We start from the raw sequence: 18395 nt of genomic DNA on the forward strand, positions 1-18395 counted from the left end.
GAGCTCAGGGGCGGGGATTGGAAAGCTCAAGGGTGGGACCTGGAAGACTCCGGGTAGGATTGTAGAGCTCAGGAGCAGGGAGTGGAGGGCGCCGCGGTGAGGCGGCTGCTGTGTTGTTGATAGACTGGGCGGGGCTGGGACGCAGGCGGGATCCTTAGGGACGCGAGCCTGGGCGCCCTGATGCCCAAACAGAGGCGGCCGCGGGCTCGGCTTGGCCACGACCTCTCGGCACCCTTGGGCCTGTGCACCCTGGCCGTCTGCCCCTGGTCCCCAGCCGGCCATGCCCTCGCCCGCGCCTCCCACCGAGCTGCTGCCGTGGGAGCGCGCGGTGGTGCTGCTGTCGTGTGCGCTGTCAGCTCTGGGCTCGGGCCTCCTGGTGGCCACGCACGCCCTGTGGCCTGACCTGCGTAGCCGAGCGCGGCGCCTGCTACTCTTCCTGTCGCTAGCGGACCTGCTCTCGGCTGCCTCGTACTTCTACGGAGTGCTGCAGGACTTTGCGGGCACTTCGTGGGATTGCGTCCTTCAGGGCGCGCTCTCTACTTTCGCCAACACCAGCTCCTTCTTCTGGACCGTGGCCATCGCCCTCTACCTATACCTCAGCATCGTCCGAACTGCGCGCGGGCCCTGCACGGACCACCTAGTCTGGGCTTTTCACCTCGTCAGGTGAGTAGGAGACACTGCTTTGGCTCCAGGTCCCAGACCCAGGCTTATAGGTCCCTGGCCTTGCGTGCTGTGCTATGTGGCATTCGTGCGTTCCCTATCTAGGTGGCAAGGTGGTGTGTCATTCTAGTAGTCATATCCCCATGTATTCCTGAACCATGGAAGGATGGCTGACTTGCCCAAGAAACTGGAGCCAAACCTGTATGAGCGTCTCTGAACAGGGTGGTCTCTGTCTGCCCCAGCCAGAACCTCCCAGCAAGGTGTGGGTGGGTGCAGAGCTTGCCTAAAGGGAGAGAGGCTTGCCATTTAGAAAGGAACTGGGGACAACAGTCTGTGCCCTTTGCCTCCTACTTCACCTCGATCTGTCAGTCTCTGCTGCCCATGGAGAGAGAACTTCCAGTCTGCAGGCTGGACGATGAGTTAGGTGGCTGCCCTGGCCTAAGAGCCCACAACATCCAATTCATCCCACAACATCCACAGTGGGTGTGGTGCATCCAGCCACTCTCAGACGGTAGTGTGTCAACAATAAAATACACAGAGGTACACTTTTTAAGCTTTTCATGGCTTTTATAGACTTCAGGCCCCCATCACCTGCATTTTTCTTAAATGTTTTTTTAAAAGATTTATTCATTTTACTTTATGTGTGAGTATTGACTGCATGTATGTGTGTGTGTCATGTGTATGTGTACTTGGTGTCCTCGTAGGTTAGATGAGGGCATTGGATCCCCTAGAACTGGAGTTACAAATGATTGTGAACCATCATGTGAGTGCTGGGAATTGAACCCGAGTCCTCTACAAGAGCAAGAAGTGCTTTTTTTGTTTGGTTGGTTTGGTTTTGGTTTTCGAGGCAGGGTTTCTCTGTGTAGCCCTGGCTGTCCTGGAACTCACTCTGTAGACCAGGCTGGCCTTGAACTCAGAAATCCGCCTGCCTCTGCCCCCAAGTGCTGGGATTAAAGGTGTGTGCCACCACTGCCCGGCTAAGAAGTGCTCTTAATCACCTCTCTTCACCATGTTCTCAAACATCTCTCCAGGCCACTCTGTGTGGTCTTGATTGTCAAGAACTGAGGTCATCAGCAGAAGGTGCTCAAGATCAGGCTCTCAGGCACCTGGAGTCCCTGAGAGTGGGGGAAGCCCAAAGCCCTTCCCCAGGCAGTTTTACCTTGCTTTCACCCTTGTCAGCAAGAAAGCTGTGCCCAGAGGCCAGCCTCCCTCTTGTCATTTCAGAGTTTGAAATTCTCAGCGGCCTGTGCAGAGTTTGAGGCAGGACTCCTAAGGCTGGTTTCCTGTCTCCTTGCCTCAGCTCCAGGAACCAGCGTCTGCCCTAATTATAGGTCCTTTCTATTAAAAACTTGAATGCTTTCCAAGGGCCAAGAGGGTAGTCAGCACTTTGGTGGAGACAGGTCACCTGGATGTCACACGCAGAGGCAATAAGCTGGGGAGAGTCACTTGACCTCCTGTTGGAAGGAGACCAGTGGTCCCAAAGAAACCAAAGAACCCTCTTCTCCACTGGCCAAGCAAAATCTTTGTACCGTGTCACACCATGTTACAGGGTAGGGACCTACTGAAAAGGAGTCTGGAGTTTCTCTCCCCTCCAGCATGCACCAGACACCAGCTATGTCACACCACAAGTCCTCCTTTGGCAGGGTTGAAGTGTGAACACAGGTGGTCATTGGCACTGGAAAAGGAGTCCAAGGTTGGACCTTTCTTTGTAAGGACCTCTCCTCTGCTACATTCCTTTAAAAACCGATGAAGACGGTATATTTTTTAAGCAAAGAAACAGAACCCTCTGTGTGGTCCCTACAGAAAGATGGATTCCCTAACCCACGTCATGTGAGCTGGGAGTGCTCTACTCAGTCAGATGGGTCGCTGCTCAATCAGCGACCCCCTGGGAGGGTTCTCTGTGATGCTTGGAGAAGTCGTCCTAGGACAGGCTGTGTTAAGAGACTTGCTAGAACCTGCCCAACAGGTTCATTTTTGACCTGGATCCTCCCACGCTGGCTGCTAGGGGCTCTCCACGGTATAGCCTTGGAGTATTCGGTTATTGTTGCAGATGGATCTGTTCATGGAAGAATTCTCATTCCTGGACACAGCCCACCTGAATCCTCACTGTGTGTCTGTGTATTTACTTATTAGACAAGGTCTCCTGTAGCCTTGGCTGGCCTGGAACTTCCTGCCTCTGGCTCCCGTGGCTGCTGAGATTAAAGGCGTATGCTACCACGCCCATCGATTATCCTGGCTCTTCAAACTTTACAGCCTTGCAAAGGATTTTTAAAATACTAACAGCACAAATGGGTATCTCTGTGAAGAATTCTTAAGAACAGTTAAGGTTGATGGCCCATCCCTATAATCCCAGGAGAGAGAGAGAGAGAAAGAGAGAGAGAGAGAGAGAAATCAGGAGTTCAAAGTCAACATCAGCATCATATAAACTCGGAGGTTAGCCTGCCAGGCTGGGCTGCAAGGGACCTGTCTCCTCCAACCCCCTAAAAGTTACTAGAAATTGACAGAATAATGGAGTACCATTTTCTCACTGAACTAGAATAAAAATAATGAGAATATCAATTCGAAAGTGTTGGAAAAGCTGAACTGCCCGCTGTATTTGTTTTGTAAATCGGAATAATCCTTGCAGGAAGCCCTGCTTGTGCCTCCAGGTCTTGTGATCCTATTGACCAGAGCCTAGCCTAAGAAGATAATACAAAGTTCACACAACACTGTGTGTTCTCAGGACTTGCGTGCTTTTTCCATATCGAGAATTAGAACTTATTTTAATGTCTAACAATAGAGGAACAGTGAGTTAAGAGACTTCTTTCCCATCGAAAATGTCATGCATCTCTTACATGCTGTGGCCGGTGCTCTGAGTCGAGTTTTTACTGGTATAGTAGAATGCAGCATCAAAGGGAGACATTTTTTTAAAAGATTTATTTATTTTTTTATTTTTAAAATTTTTTAAATATTTATTTTATTTATATATAATAAATACACTGTAGCTGTCTTCAGACAAGAGAATCAGGTCTTGTTAGGGATGGTTGTGAGCCACCATGTGGTTGCTGGGATTTGAACTCAGGACCTCTGGAAGAACAGTCAGTGCTCTTAACCACTGAGCCATCTCTCCAGCCCCGAGATTTATTTATTTTATGTATATGTACACTGTCGCTATCTTAAGATACACTAGAAGAGTCATCGGATCCCATTACAGATGTTGTGAGCCATCATGTGGTTGCTGGGAATTGAACTCAGGACCTCTGGCAGAGCAGTCAGTGCTCTTAACTGCTGAGCTGTCTCTCCAGCCTGGGAGACCTTTTCTGCTTGTTTTCTGGAAGTGCTGGGGTTTGATGCTAGAGCTACATCCCCAGCCCTGAGAAATTCCATCTCCAAAACCAATTACAGGCATGAAACCCCGAATTCCAGAGGTGGGTGGGACAGTCGCCTACCACTCACAGAAGACAAATGGCCCAAGACCACAGAGTTTGGAAATGAGAGACTCAGGGTGGACCTGATTCTGACTCTCTCCAGAGTCTGTGCCCTTTATGAGTCTACCTGGCTGGTATAACCACTTGAATAACACTTATCTTTAGCTTTGCAGATTGCCCAAACATTAGCACCTTGTCGTCTTCTGTTCTCTTTCTTCAACAGACACAAATGCTTCTCCTCTCTAAATGCTGGTGTGTGTGGCTCCCGGACAGAGGCGCACAGACCTGTACATAACTGCAAGCACCAGGACGACAGCTGTCACCTGATAGGGAGACTTTCTCGAGCCTCTGTCTCTCTGAGGACTCAGAGTGTTTCTGAGGAAAGCTCTGGTTTGAGCACTGACCTGGTTTTCATGTCTTTTTATCCCTCCGTTCTTCCATTTCCCCGGCCATCTTGGTTCGTAGCGCTGACTTTATTTGTACTTATTATTATTATCGTTCAGGGATTATGTGTGTCACAGCACCCATGCGTGGCCGTCAGAAGACAGCTTTGTGGAGTCAGTTCTCACCTTCCACCTTTATGTGGGTTCCAGGGATTGAATCAGCAGGCTTGGGCAGTAAGCCTCTTTATCCCACGAGCCGTCTCGCTAGCCCAACGTTGACGACTTTGTTCATTTACTTTTGGTTTTGTCTGAATCTGATCCCCCTTCCACTTCCAGAGTGCCGTGATTGCGTGATCCATGGCTGCTCAGGGCTCTCTGCACGGCTGACAGTCAGGATGAAACCCAGGCCTGCAAGTGCTCTTCCCACTGAGCCGTCCCCCAAAGCTCCTATTTATATTTTTTTTCAGACAGGGCCTTGTCTGTGGTCTAGGCTGGCCTGGAATTCCATATGTAGCCCAAGCTAGCTTCTGGCTCAGGGCAAACCCTTTGCCGGGCTCCTGGGTGCTGACACTACTGAAGGGATCTCTGTACTGGATGGGTAACATGGCGTTGTGAGGAGTTCAGCTTGGTGATTTGTAGGACGTCCCTCGAATTTGTTTGTCTGGCACTTCCTCAAAGGGTTTCAAGTTCTGCAGTCTGGCAGGTTTCAGAAGTGCTTTGGAGTTGACGTGGCTAAGTGACATCTGCCAGGCATTTTGCTCTGTATCTCTCTCTGTCTCTCTCTGTCTCTCTCTCTCTCTCTCTCTCTCTCTCTTCTTTCTGTAGGGGTGTTTTGCAGCATGTATGCCTGTATCACATGTGTGTACTGCCCAGGGACTGGATTTATAGATAGCTGTGAATCACTATGTGGGAGGTGGGTATTGAACCCAGGTCCTCTGAAGGAGCAGCCAGTGCCATCTCTCTCGCCCTTGCTCCAGCTCTGACATTCCTGCTGTACATCACTAAGAATGTGCTTCTGTGTCATCGGTTACAGCGCCCACCTCTGGCCAGGGCTGGAATTGCCAGGGGGTCTTGAACTCATCCTTGCAATGGCAACTGAGATAGCCCTGAAGCTGTCTCCATCCACCCTCTGCTTAGCAAGGGCTCCAGAGTCAGCACAGCTGGCTAGCCACCCCCATCCCCACCCCTACCCCTATTCTGCCGGATCAGTTCTAGAGTCCGATGGGTGGGGGTGGGATGTGGGCATTGTCTCCAAGGGTCAGAGGTCAGTGTCCTGACTGAGCTGGCTTCCAGCAGTCTGTGAGTGAATGTGACCACACTTGCATTGCCTTCTTTCACTCACCTGCCTCTGGCTGCCCCTTGGGTGATGGAGAAGAAAGAGTCTTGTGTGACCATAGAAACTCTTGGTGGAGGGTTGGAAGTCCCAACATAGTGAAAAGGTAGGGGCCATCAACCATTGTAGTGCATGCCTGTAATCCCAGTACTTAGGAGGCTGAAGCAGGGGGATTGCCACAAACTTGGGCAGAGCTGGATTCCGGGGGTTCTTCCATCGGTGTCTAAGACTTGTGCTAGAGACAGGGTTGGGTGGATGGGGAGAGAGACTCTGTCTCGTTTGTGTTTTCTGAGATAGGTTCTTTTTTTCTTTTTTTCCTTTTTATGAGACAGGGTTTCTCTATATAGCCCTGGCTGTCCTGGAACTCACTCTGTAGACCAGGCTGGCTTCAGAAATCTGCCTGCTTCTGCCTCCCAAGTGCTGGGATTAAAGGCATGCGCCACCACTGCCCGGCACTTTTTTTTTTTTTAAGACAGGTCTTGCTATGTAGTTTTGGCTAGCCTGGAACTCCCTATTGTAGATCTGCCGCCTCTTACCTAGAAAGGGCTAGGATTTAAGTCATGTGCCACCATGCACTGCTTCTCCCTACAACAAAGATCCTTTCCAGGTTGGGTTGGGGGGCATAGGCTAAAGTGGATTGCAGGCAAAACAACCTTTAGTACTGCCAGTTCACAGAGGGTGGCGGGGGTGGGGGGGTGGATTGAGATAGGAGATCATTCGCATTTCACAGAATCAAAGGAAGTTCCTTGAGAAAGGGGAGGTCTCTGTGCTTAGGACAGAGCAGCCTCAGTTTAGCCGTTAAGTGAAAGTGTAATTCAGGAAGCCAATCCTATGGCCCCACCCTACCTTGGGAGGCTGCAAGGTAGCTGATTAGGGAAGGTACTGGGGCCTTAGGGAAGTACCATGATCCCGGTCTACAGGGGCAGCCTCTGAGCAGTAGCCTCTTGAGCAATACTCCAGGGCTCAGTGCCCCCAAGTTTGAGCTGGATTTTGTCTGTTCTACGCAAGGTTTTTTTTTTTTTTTCCCAAGATAATAGGTAAAGTCTTAGCAGTGGGAACCCAGAGCCGGGGGCCCCAGGGGTGGCCCCAGAGGCTGCCTTTGATCCTTGCGAGTGTAGAGCAGATTTTATCTCTCTTCAGGCCAGTACAGCCAGGACCTACGAGTGCAAGGCTGTCGCTGGGGACTAGAGTGTCACCAGGTATGCTGTGCATTGCACAGGACACCCCTCCCCCTCCCACAGCTGAAGCCACAGAATGACCTCAAGTCGGCCTTCCTAGAGAATGACCCCTGAACCTCTCCCACGTCCTAGCTCTGCCCCATGAGAGGGACAATGGGAGGCCATTGTCCTGGGGAAGTGCCGCTTCGCAGCCTCTACTCTGTTCAGCCCCTCTACCCGCTGGCTCCTCCCCGAGAGCTTTTGTAAACTGGAACATTGTTGCCTTAGAGTTTCCTCTATCCACCCCCCTCCATACCCCAATTGTGTTAACATTTAAGGCTTTCTACAGCCACTGCGTCCTTAAACCAGAAATTGCCATTTGGTGCACAGAAGGGTAAAGGAAGACCTCTTCTTTGTTTTCTACCCAGCAGGTGCCAACCTCCAGGGATCAGAAGGGACACTGAATACCGGGATCTGGTTGTGGGAGGAGCTGGCGGCACAAATGATCCCTGGAGCCCACTTACAGCCTGGGCCCTTTAGTGGGATGGGCTGGGGCCTGGGCCCAGGCTTCAGATGCTCTTTGGAAAGCAGCGGGGCAGCTTCTCCACTGATCTCTGTGAATCGGGGTGTGTGTGTGTGTGTGTGTGTGTGTGTGTGTGTGTGTGTGTGTGTGAAAGGGATGCCCTTATCGAAAAGTGCTCTGCTCTGTAACAGAAGTTCCCCAGATGAGCAGAGCTGGGATGCTGAGAGGTCTGGGCCTAGCGGGCTTCCAGCACATTGATGTTCTGAGGACAGCCACCTGCCTGTGGCCATTATATGAATTCCTAGTGTGACCATTGTATGAATTCCCAGAGTGAGGGTGGCTTGCCTCTTTCCTGTGCACAATTAGTTTCACATCCCTGGAAGTTTAAAACTACAATGAGTAGAGGGGTACCAGAAGGGCTTAACTGGGGAAAGAAAGCCAAGTGTCATTGTGTCCCGTTTCTCTTCTCTGGGCCCTTCCAGTTCATCCCTGGGACTTGGGGATTGCGCTCTTCGGGTCGGGGTGGTGGCTCGTCCCAGAATTCAAGCCCTTATTGTGCATGGTTTACCAACAACCAACAGCCTCAGACAGCTTGAAGTTCTCCCCTCATAGTTCAGGAGCTGGAAGGTCAGGTATGGGCGAGGAGGTTTCTCCTGGGTCCTCGCTCCTTGGCTCGCAGATGGCATTGTCTCCCAGAATCCTTACAAGGATGCCCCTTTGTGTTTGTCAGTGTCAAATCTGTTCCTACAGAAAACAGTGCTCTTGGATGTGGTCCTGACCTGGCAGCCGCCTCATTTGAATTGAGTTAACTCTTGAAGAACCCTCTCTCTACATACATAGCCTCAGGCTCTGAAAGTTGGGGCTTCAAGAGAAGGAGCTGTAATGGGGTAGAGTTTAGTCTGTAACTGCCTCGAAAGGGAGGGGGCCAGTGCGGAGCTGCCCTCGCTTTCTAGGCAAACACAAACCAGGGGCCCAGGCACGCCTGGAGGCCCTGTTGGTGCCATTTAAGTGCAAGATCTGCTTGGGTGTGGTGTGCTCACCTTCGCCCAGTTAGACAGACCTTAATCCTCGACGAGTCCTCCTGCTTTAGAATCAGAGCTTTAGAGAGGAGACACCCCATCCAGTCTCATCAGCTTGGTCTGTCCCAAAATATTTAAGAGATGGAGATAACTTTAGTAATCTAAAGTAGTTAGAAGGAAGAATCAAATCCCACACACTGTCCTCCGACCTCCACCTGTGTGCCCTCCCTCACAAATAAACAAATGCAATTAAAAACACACATGCAGCTGGGCGGTGGTGGCGCACACAGCACTTGGGAGCCAGAGGCAGGCAGATTTCTGAGTTCTAGGCCAGCCCGGTCTACAGAGTAAGTTCCAGGACAGCCAGGGCTACACAGAGAAACCCTGTCTCAAAAAACCAAAAACAACAACAAAAAACACACATGCACACACATATTTCTATACCAAGTACTCCCTATGGCCACACCCATACAGCCCATGAACTTTCAGGATGCTTCGCTGAGTCCCGCTCTCCTCTGCCAGGGACCACATCCAAGAGCGCAGTATTTTGTAGGAACAGATTTGGCACTGACAAGCACAAAGGGATCCTGGAAGGCAATGCCATCTACGAGCCAAGGAGCAAGGACCCAGGAGAAACCTCCTTGCCCACACCTTGAACTTCCAGCTCCTTAGCCATGAGGGAAGAACAGTGGGGCAGAGACAGGCTGGAGAGCTGGCTCTGCAGTTAAGAGCATCTGCAGAGGGCTTAGGTCTGGCTCCTAGCATCCACATGGCGGCTTACAGCTGCCTGAACTGTAAATGATGTCACTTCTGAGGATCCGACGCTCTCTTCTGGCCTCCATGAGGTGTGCGTATGTACATGCAGGCAAAACACACATATCCATGAAATAAGTAAATCTTTAAAACATAAAGCTTAAAGTGTTGTTAGCCCTGAATGGAGGCAGAGACAGGCAGACAGGAAGCTGAGCATTCAGCGTGTGGAGTTGACGAGAAGAACAGAGTAGAAAGAACGAGGAGGCCACCGTGCAGCACAGGAACACCAGTGTCCTCATCCAGCAAAGAGCAAGGTAAGGGACCCTTCCCAGGGTCCCCTTAGTCACTGCTGGGGAAGCTCCAGACTGGGCCTTGTTCTCTGGGTTCTCAATGGCTTCACACAGCATCTCACTATGTAGCCCAGGCTGGCTTCAGATTCCTGGCAATCCCCCTGCTTCAGCCTCCCCGGTGCTGGGGTTAGGGGCCTGCCTCTCACTTTCATCTTAGATGTTTCAGAAAATGAAAGTTAGGAGACTGCTTTGTGTGATCACTCTCAATTCCTGATGGTGGCCGGCTGGGGAGAGCAGGGCTCAGTGAAGCATCCCTGAAAATTCCTCTGGCTGTCTGGGCATGGCCACTGGGAGTACTTGGAACAGAAATATAAGTTTGTATGTGCATGTGTGTCTTTTAAAATTCCACTTACTTACTTGTGACGCAGGGCTTGGGTGTCCGTGGCTCACATGTGAGGGCAGCTTGTGGGATGGTCAGTCTCTCCCCTGTTTCAGTATAGGCTGTCATGACTGCCCACTCAGTCTGTTTACGGAGGGCTATCCCAGCCAGAGGTCACAAGACCCTCATCTGAGTGGCCAGCTGCTTCCAGCCACCTGTTATATGGACCTCTCTGCCTTACATGAACCTGGCCTTGGGGGAGGAGCAGAGTACCCATAGGCCCAGAAAGACGAGCGGAGGGGCAGGGATCCATCTAGACGGGCATGGGGGCGTCCTCATCCTTCTGTCCGTGGCATGTATGATGCGTGTGTGTGTGTGTGTGTGTGTGTGTGTGTGTGTGTGTGTGTGTACATGTGTATCACACCCATCTATACTCTCCTGATGTGCACCATAACATTCCGACATTCCAGCCGCGTAGCCCAGGTTGGCCTCCAGAGTGCCTGCCTCCTAAGTGCTGGGATTACAGGCATGCACTGTCATGCTTTGTCTCTAATCACAGCCTTGATGGACGCCGGCAGATGTGGGGTTGCCTGGGCTTGTGTGGGCTGTGTGAATGCTCACTGGATTTCCTCAGACGGTGTGGTCACCATCCCCACCTTGTGAGGATGCTGGCCTGGCGTGCTGAAGCTAAGCAACTTGCCTAGGTGGCAACAGAGTGATAATTTGGACCCCACCCATTGCTGTCAACCCATGTGTCACCTCCATGAGAGGAGGCCCTGTGAGAGGCGGCCTTGTGAGAGGCGGCTCTCTGAGAAGCTGTTCTGGAAGGAGAGGGGTTAGAGATTCTGGGGAGGAGACTTTGGATGGGGCCTAATTCCAGTTGTGTCGCTGTGGGGGGGGGGGTGTTCTCCAGGCATCAGACCCCATCACAGACAGCTGTGAGCCACCATGTGGTTGCTGGGACCTCTGGAAGGGCAGTCAGTGCTCTTAACCGCTGAGCCATCTCTCCAGCCTGGTGTTCTAGGTGGTCCCCTTGACCCTTACCAGGCCGCACTTCCTCCACAGACGAATAGAAAGAAGCCTTGGGCCAAGGGGATCCACCCATAGCCTATGGTTCTAGACCCTGGATTCTCCCGAATCCTGCCACCTCAAGCTCCCCCGGGGTTACAGAGAAACTGACTGGAGTGTTTAAGCCTAGACATACTTGCTGATGTTTGCAGACTGGGCCCACGCCCCTCTGGATGCAGGGAGAAGAGCTGGGCGTGTAGGAGCTGGAACCGACTGGCCTCACCTTCTCTTTAAATTATTTTATTTTTCAGTGTGAGTGTTTTGCCTGTGTGTCTGTCTGCTCACACCTGTGCCAGAAGAGAGCATTGGATCCCCTGAAACTGGAGTTACCCATTTGTACCAGTCTGCAAATCCCAGCATTTGTGTGAGGTTTAAACAAACCCTCCTTCAGACCCCTGGCAACCTGAGGGAGCTTAGAGTTGGGAGAACCCAGGGTCTGGATCGGGGATTGTAGGCTTCAGGCAGGCAGTAAATCCCTGTGGCCCCAGATGGTTGTGAGTTACCATGCGGTGCTTAGAATCCTGGACGAGTAGCCAGTAATCTTGACCACAGAGTTGCATCATTTGGGAGGTTTTGAGAAGGTCTCACTTTGTAGCCCAGGCTAGCATCTCACTGTGTAGTTCAGGTTGGCCTGGATCTCACAGTGGTCTATCTGTCTCCACCTCTCAAGTGCTGAGCTACAAACAATTGCCAGCATGCTCAGTTTCTGTTGCATAGAGATGGCCATCTCCCTCCTGACCAAGCCACATCCCCAGCTCCAAAGTCCTGGCATTCTAAATAAGAGCAGGCTTCCCCATGCCCTTCCTGTCCTCCCTTGTTTTGCAGGCGCACTGATGCTGGTTCCGGGAGCACTGTCCTCTTCAGAGAGGAGCCCTGTCATTTTTGCCCATGCCATTACTGTAGGGTGTTGTGGGCTAACCTTGGCACCTCTCTTTTCTCATCATTCTTCAGCTGGGGTGTCCCGTTGGCCATCACAGTGGCAGCCGTCTCTCTAAAGAAGATAGGCTACGATGCCTCGGATGTGTCCGTGGGCTGGTGCTGGATCAACCTGGAGGCCGAGGACCGTGTCCTGTGGATGCTACTGACCGGGAAGCTGTGGGAGATGCTGGCTTATGTCTTGCTACCTCTGCTGTACCTCTTGGTCAGGAAGCACATCAACAGGGCGGTAGGTGCCACTGCACTGTCCCTTCGGGAGCAGGCTATATCTCTGAAGAACCAAACTAGTGTTAGGCCATAGGAACTGTGTGCCTGGGCAGACGCGAGGCTGACTGAGCGGCTCAGACAGTCAAGTAGTTGGACTGCAGAGCTACATTTTCCACATGGTCCTTTACTGCCCCCATGTGGCAATCTTCGGTATTACACTAAGGAGTTAAGCTCAAAGTTAAGGATGCTACTAAACAGTTAGCCACAGACAACGAATCTAGTTGCCCTCGGCAATCAGAATTGTGGCGACAACAAATCCACTGGGCTATCCAGAAAGGGAGGCTTGTCCTCAGAGAGATGGGAGCCGATAAACTGATCAGTAGCTAAAGCAGTGATGGCTTCCAAAGAGGTGTGTGCACTGAGTTCAGACTCCAGCCAGTGAGAACCCCATTTCCCTCCTTGTATTTATGTACTTTTTTTGGAGACAGGGTCTTGTTTTGTTGGGGTAATATGTAGCTCAGGCTGGCCTCGAACTCACAGTACAGTTCTGTCAAAGATGACCTGCATTTCTGTGCCTGCTTCCACCTCCCAAGTGTCCAGGCATGCACCAGGACACCAGTTCGGTAGTACTGGGGTTGGAACCCAGGGCTTCATGCATGCTAGTTGAGCACTCCATCAAATGTACTATATCCTCTAGCCCCAGAGACAGGTTCTGATGCGCCTCAGACTGGCATCGGGCAGTTGAAAACAACCTTAAACTCTTGCTTCTCCTGCCTCTGCCTCTCAAGTAGTGAGAAACTTTAAGTTTTTAACCCTCTGCGTTTTCAAGGCAGAAACCCCGGGAGGATGTGTCTTACTGGGTTGCTTTGTCTTTCAGTGGTTGAGATTGACCCCAGGGCCTCTGCTTGCTTAAACAGTCTATCACTGAGGCGCGGCCATGGCTGTAGATTCTTCTGACCCAACAGCTCATTTATCTGCTCTTTCTTTCTCTTCCTTCCTTCCTTCCTCCCTCCCTCCCTCCCTTCCTCCCTCCCTCCCTCTCCCTCTCGTTCTCCCTCTCTCTCTCTCTCTCTCTCTCTCTCTCTCTCTCTCTCTTTCTCTCTTTCTTTCCTTCTTAGACAAAGTCTTACTGTGTAACCCTGCCTAGCCTTGAACTCACAGAATCCACCTGCCTCTGCCTCCCCAGTGCTGGGATTAAAGACTATCCTGCCTGGCCCTGAGCGGCCACTCCTGACAGACAGATACTTCTTGTAGGCATCGCATCTGTGTTCTTGGGACACCTCATCCCCTCACAGTATTACATCTGTGTCTTCTGGGACGCTGGTTCTCCCTTTAGCCGATCCTCACCTGCGCCATCTTCTCGCTGGCTCCACAGGAGTCCTGGCTGGAGGGCAGGGCCTGCAGTGGGTCCCACACAGACAAGTGGCCCAGTCTTTCTGGATCATTTCTCACTGGTGGGGAGGATGAGGGCTGCTCCTGGAGAATGAAGCCCCGCCCCTAGCTCTACCAGACTCCGTCCTCTTATGTGCCTCTGTCCTTTCTAGAGCAGGGCAGGAGCCCCCTGTTTGCCAGGCTGGTCTCTGCATGTGACAACTTCCTCTTGCACTTTGGCAAGAGTTTTCAGACAAGAAGATGAAGTGGGCAGGGAGGTGGGAACATAGATCATCTCCTGCCTGGAGACAGGGAGGAGAGCTGAAAGTGAGTCGGGAGGCACGCTTGGCTCTGAGGAGCAGCCCAGCTACTCCCGTAATCCAAGCTGCATTGCCTCCTGTCCAGCTCTGCCCTGCCCCTCCCTAGCTGAGTGAGGCAGGCATTTAGCTCTCTGGGCTGCCGTCTCAGACCCCTAGAGGAGGAGGAAATGGGTTCCTTAATCAGGTAAGCCATTCAAGGTTGGCACTCAGGGATACTAGGCATATTTTTATTCCCTTACCAGGGCTTCAGTGTCCTAGAGCAGGCTCAGATGGACACCTTTCGTTGGCCACTTCAATTGGTTTTACAGATTTGGTTGTGATTTGAAACTGAACATTTTTCCTGCCATGACAACCAGGAATGCAAGACTGGCTCCATCCCTTCCTCTGCCCCTTCTGTGGACAAGCCTGCACTCTGGGGATCTTGCAGGGGGATAAGCTGAGATCAGGGTGGATGACCTCAGAGGATGGCGGCTGGAAGAACCACAGGAAGCAGCCAGCAGCTGATGGCTAGGATGGGGTCGGGGCTGTCTGCAGAATGGCTGGCTGTGAGCTTCATTCTGGATGGGACACTGGCTAAGGACTTGAAAGTGGGGGACTTGGGGAAACTGGGGCTGCTTTGCCCGATGCAAGGACCAGAAGAGACATGGGGTCGGAGGAGAGCGATCTGGCTGGAAGAGTGAGCAAGGGAGAGCATGGGACGGAGGTCAGAACTGAGTCAGGCTTGCTCACCCTGATGTAATCGTGTAAGAAAGGGCTGAAATGACGGAGCCTCCAAGGGCTTTGAGCAGAAGGCTTGCCAAGCCTGCCTGAGAACCTGCCACCTGTGCTGGGGATGGCCTGCCGTGGGAAGGAGACGAATTAGACATGGCGATCATGCCTGGCCCATCCCGTGGTGGTGGGTCAGAGGACCCAGACTCTGGGTCTGATTTGGAGGTGGACTGGTTTTAGGTGAGGCGTGACTGGGAGAGAGAGGGCTGAAAGATGATTCCCAAGTCACACGGGTGGCAGGAAGGATGAAGTGCGTTCAGCTGAGATGAATGTGCAGTGGGCCCGAGGGCTAAGATGGCTTGTTCATCGTACACAGAGGTCTGTGATGACTCTGAGTCACTTCTGTGGAGACGTAGTGTAGGCAGATGTGCAATCCGGGAGCTGGCGGTTGGGGAAGGCTCCAGTCTTTCCTAATAGGAAGGACAACAGTGTCTGCCTCTTGCCTTCCAAGGCTGGTGTGGACATTGGAGCACGTAGGTGATCCGGTAAGAGGCTCCTCTGGCTCATTCTTGTCTTTGCTCTCGGTTCTCCACACAGCACCAGGCGCTCTCGGAATACCGGCCCATCTGTGAGGGGCGCCAGCTGCATCGAGGTTCCTCCACCTCCACGGCTGACAAGAAGCTGATCCTCATTCCACTCATATTCATCTGCCTCCGGGTCTGGAGCACCGTGCGCTTCGTCCTGACCCTCTGTGGCTCCCCCGCTGTGCAGGCACCCGTGCTGGTTGCTCTGCATGTACGTCTGTTCCCTCCCGTAGGCCCTGCTACCCTACAGTGGCACGGCCAGGTCCCAATGTGTTAGCCAGGATGGGAAGCGGGGTGGCTCTCTGTCCCAAAGGCGTGGCTTGGAGTGTCCCCTTGTTCTTAGCAACCTAGAGGAGGCCTGGCAGAGTCGACTGATCCTGGGTTCCTTTCAATGCAGAAGACCTAACTGCAGGTCTGGGCTGTGTGGCCAGTTTAGGCCTGTTAAGGCCACATGTCTGAGCTCACCCCACAGCAGTTTAGAGGTAGGGACAGGAAAGGTCGTGGGATTCATAGCAGCCCACTGACTCCCCATGACTGTGTTTCTAAGACACACTGGCCCTGCATTTACGCCTCTTCCACATCTCCACAGGGCATTGGAAACACCTTCCAGGGAGGGGCCAACTGCATCATGTTTGTCCTCTGTACCCGCGCGGTCCGTACAAGGCTCTTCTCTGTCTGCTGCTGCTGTCCTCGGCCCTCCACCCAGAGCCCTCCTGGGGCTCCTACGCCCCCCAAGATGAGAGAATCTCAGGAATCCAGACGGACCCCAGAAGTGCCCAGCACTTGAGCTCAGTGTCCTCAGAGCCTTCCTGCTCCTGCTTCAGGATTGGGGACCAAGCACACTGGAAGCCTCGCCTAGTGAAGCTCGGAGCCCAGTGGAGGGACAGCCGTCAGTGTGGTCTCTCCTACTCCCAGACTCACAGGCAGGCAGGGCGTCCCTTGCACACTCATGTCCTGGTTCAGTGGGGTATGTTTGTGCAAGCACAAGGACAGTGAGACTCAGCAATGCAGGATACAGCCAGGGCACTGGTTTTCAGTGTCCCTGGCCACCAGCGCTGTTTACAATTGGAGGGATCCATACCTGTGGACCCATCCCAGGCAAGGCTGAACAATGAACACCATCTTGGATCCTAGACATCACAGTATGGAGTCCAGGTTTGCCAGGGTGTTGAGAATCCCTAGAGACCCTGGGGTCATTAGCAATGCTGATCGGCCGAGGGTGATATCCTTCAACTAGGTCCCAAGTCCACCAACGTCACGGGAGACTGCCATCGTTGATCAAAGCCACCCAGGCACACACTCATGGGCACCTCACGGAGTCTCTGCGTGGGTCATCGCCCCTCAATGTTTATTACATCTGAATTTCAGCACAGGCCAGAGTCCAGAGTCCTGTCCATTAGTCAATCACTTAACATCCACGTCCCCTCCCAGTATCAGGACAGAAGGCAGCTCAGCTTCAGTCCCTATGGACAACTGCTAGTTCACCTGCTTTCTCACAGAACCCCGTGCTCACAGTGACTCACACAGGGGTGAGTGGGGAGGGGTCTGGCTCTGTACTTTGTTTAGGAAAGGTGACCAGTGAATGGACCTGACTCCACCTGAAGGTAAATGTTCTAAGATTCAGCCTTGGGCTGGTCTGTAGTTCCATGTAGTTTCCAGGTTGGTCCTAGCACTTCAAATACTTAAAAGGCCTTTGTGTTTTGTTTTATAGTTATCTGGAGGATATAGAAATAGGATTCTGAGATGATTACATTTTTTTTTTTTTGAGATAGGGTCTCATGTGGACATGCTGACCTGGAACTTGCTACGTAGATCAGGCTGGCCTCTAACTCACAGAGATCCACCTGCCTCTGCCTCCTGATAGTTACATTTTTAAAAAATGTTTTGTTTTGTTGTGTTGTGCCTGTTAGGCAGGCGCTCTGCCACTAAGTCCTATCCCATGCCCCTCCTGCCCTTTTTTGAGGCATAATCTCACTAAGTTGCCTAGATTGGCCTTGAACTCTCTGTTGTCCAGGCTGGTCTTGAACTTGAGATTTTCCTACCTCGACTTCCCAGGAAGCTAGAATTGTAGCCTTGGGCTAACAAGCCTGGACAGAGGGGGCTTAACTGAAATCCTCATCTCTTTCTATTCAGTGGCTCTTCTACTCAGACATCCCTCATTTCAGAAAGTAGTGTGTGCTTTCTGTGTGCTGACTCTCAGGCTCTCGGTGCAGGAAGGATGCCTGCCACCTTGCAGTCAAGGTGAGGTAGCGCCCTTGGATTCTGTCAATACCGTGCAAAACCGAGAGGATGCTCTGAGCCTCGTAAAACAGCTCAGGATGAAAGCAGAGACACACAGGGGCATCAAGTCCCGTCTCAGGGGAAGGATTAGTCGTTCAGAGGGTTGTGTCCCCACGCTCCTTTTCTGGTTTCCTGAAGCATTTCTTTAGGGAAATCTACAAGAGGTGGGTTCCCTTTGGGGAGTCAAAGGCAACCCCTTGGCTTGGTAGTCTGTCTGCTTACAGAGCCAGTCTGCGTAGGGTGTCCTAGGGTCCTGTGAAGATATTGCAGCCAATGTGTGCACTGTCAGCAGGCACTGGGAATGATCTCTTGGCTTCTAAAACGGAACAGAAATTCTAGGAATTTGTTTCCTGTAGAGGAGAAAATAAGCCACAGAGGATCTGATGTTGGGTGAACCCAGCCAGACAGGACACCGTGGAGCCCTGGCTGTTTGGGGCCTTGCTCAAGGAAAAGCTTACACAAGGGCATCAGAAAACCTGGTCCTTGTCGGGCAGTGGTGGTGCACGCCTTTAGTCTCAGCACTTGGGAGGCAGAGGCAGGCGGATTTCTGAGTTCGAGGACAGCCTGGTCTACAGAGTGAGTTCCAGGACAGCCAAGGCTACAGAGAGAAACCCTGTCTGGAAAAAAAAAGAAAAGAAAAGAAAGAAAGAAGGAAAGAAAGAAAGAAAGGAAGGAAGGAAGAAAGAAAGCAAGCCTGGCCCTGGAGCCTGGGGCTTCCGCAAGCTTTCTCTGATGGTTGCTGCCATTGGCCAGGATGGCTGCCTGTAAAACCCTCTACAAACACTTGGCTCTTTGCATCTCTTTCCCATGCTGCCCTGTCACCACAGGTGGCTGGCGGTGACCCGAGGCCTGGTGCCTGGCCTCCAGCCCACAGACATCAAGCTTAGCTCAGCCAGTGGCCAAGTGGGTCTCCTGGGAGCCCAGGGTTCAGAACTGAAGAGGAAAGAAAGAATCCTCCGGGCCAGGAGGGGCCTTAGCCCCCGTCAGGCTGCCAGCCCCCCTTCGCTTTGCTCAGCC

General features: G+C 52.3%; 1 protein-coding gene across 1 annotated transcript; it reads left to right on the forward strand.

Moving 5' to 3' along the window:
* Window positions 1-73: 73 nt before the first annotated feature.
* Window positions 74-16466, forward strand: Gpr157 (G protein-coupled receptor 157). Its single transcript, XM_031379530.1, has 4 exons — window positions 74-663; window positions 11924-12137; window positions 15112-15309; window positions 15688-16466. The coding sequence occupies exons 1-4, from the start codon at window positions 281-283 to the stop codon at window positions 15883-15885; spliced, it is 993 nt and encodes a 330-aa protein (XP_031235390.1). The 5' UTR covers window positions 74-280; the 3' UTR covers window positions 15886-16466.
* Window positions 16467-18395: the final 1929 nt, after the last annotated feature.

Source organism: Mastomys coucha, unplaced genomic scaffold (genome assembly GCF_008632895.1).
Source record: "Mastomys coucha isolate ucsf_1 unplaced genomic scaffold, UCSF_Mcou_1 pScaffold18, whole genome shotgun sequence".
NCBI lineage: Eukaryota > Metazoa > Chordata > Mammalia > Rodentia > Muridae > Mastomys > Mastomys coucha.

Excerpts from the sequence above, each read along its gene's own strand:
- Gpr157 (XM_031379530.1), top strand. The coding sequence starts at position 281 with ATGCCCTCGCCCGCGCCTCCCACCGAGCTGCTGCCGTGGGAGCGCGCG. Across the intron at positions 664-11,923 it reads TGGGCTTTTCACCTCGTCAG|CTGGGGTGTCCCGTTGGCCA; the intron begins GTGAGTAGGAGA and ends ATCATTCTTCAG. Across the intron at positions 12,138-15,111 it reads GGAAGCACATCAACAGGGCG|CACCAGGCGCTCTCGGAATA; the intron begins GTAGGTGCCACT and ends TTCTCCACACAG.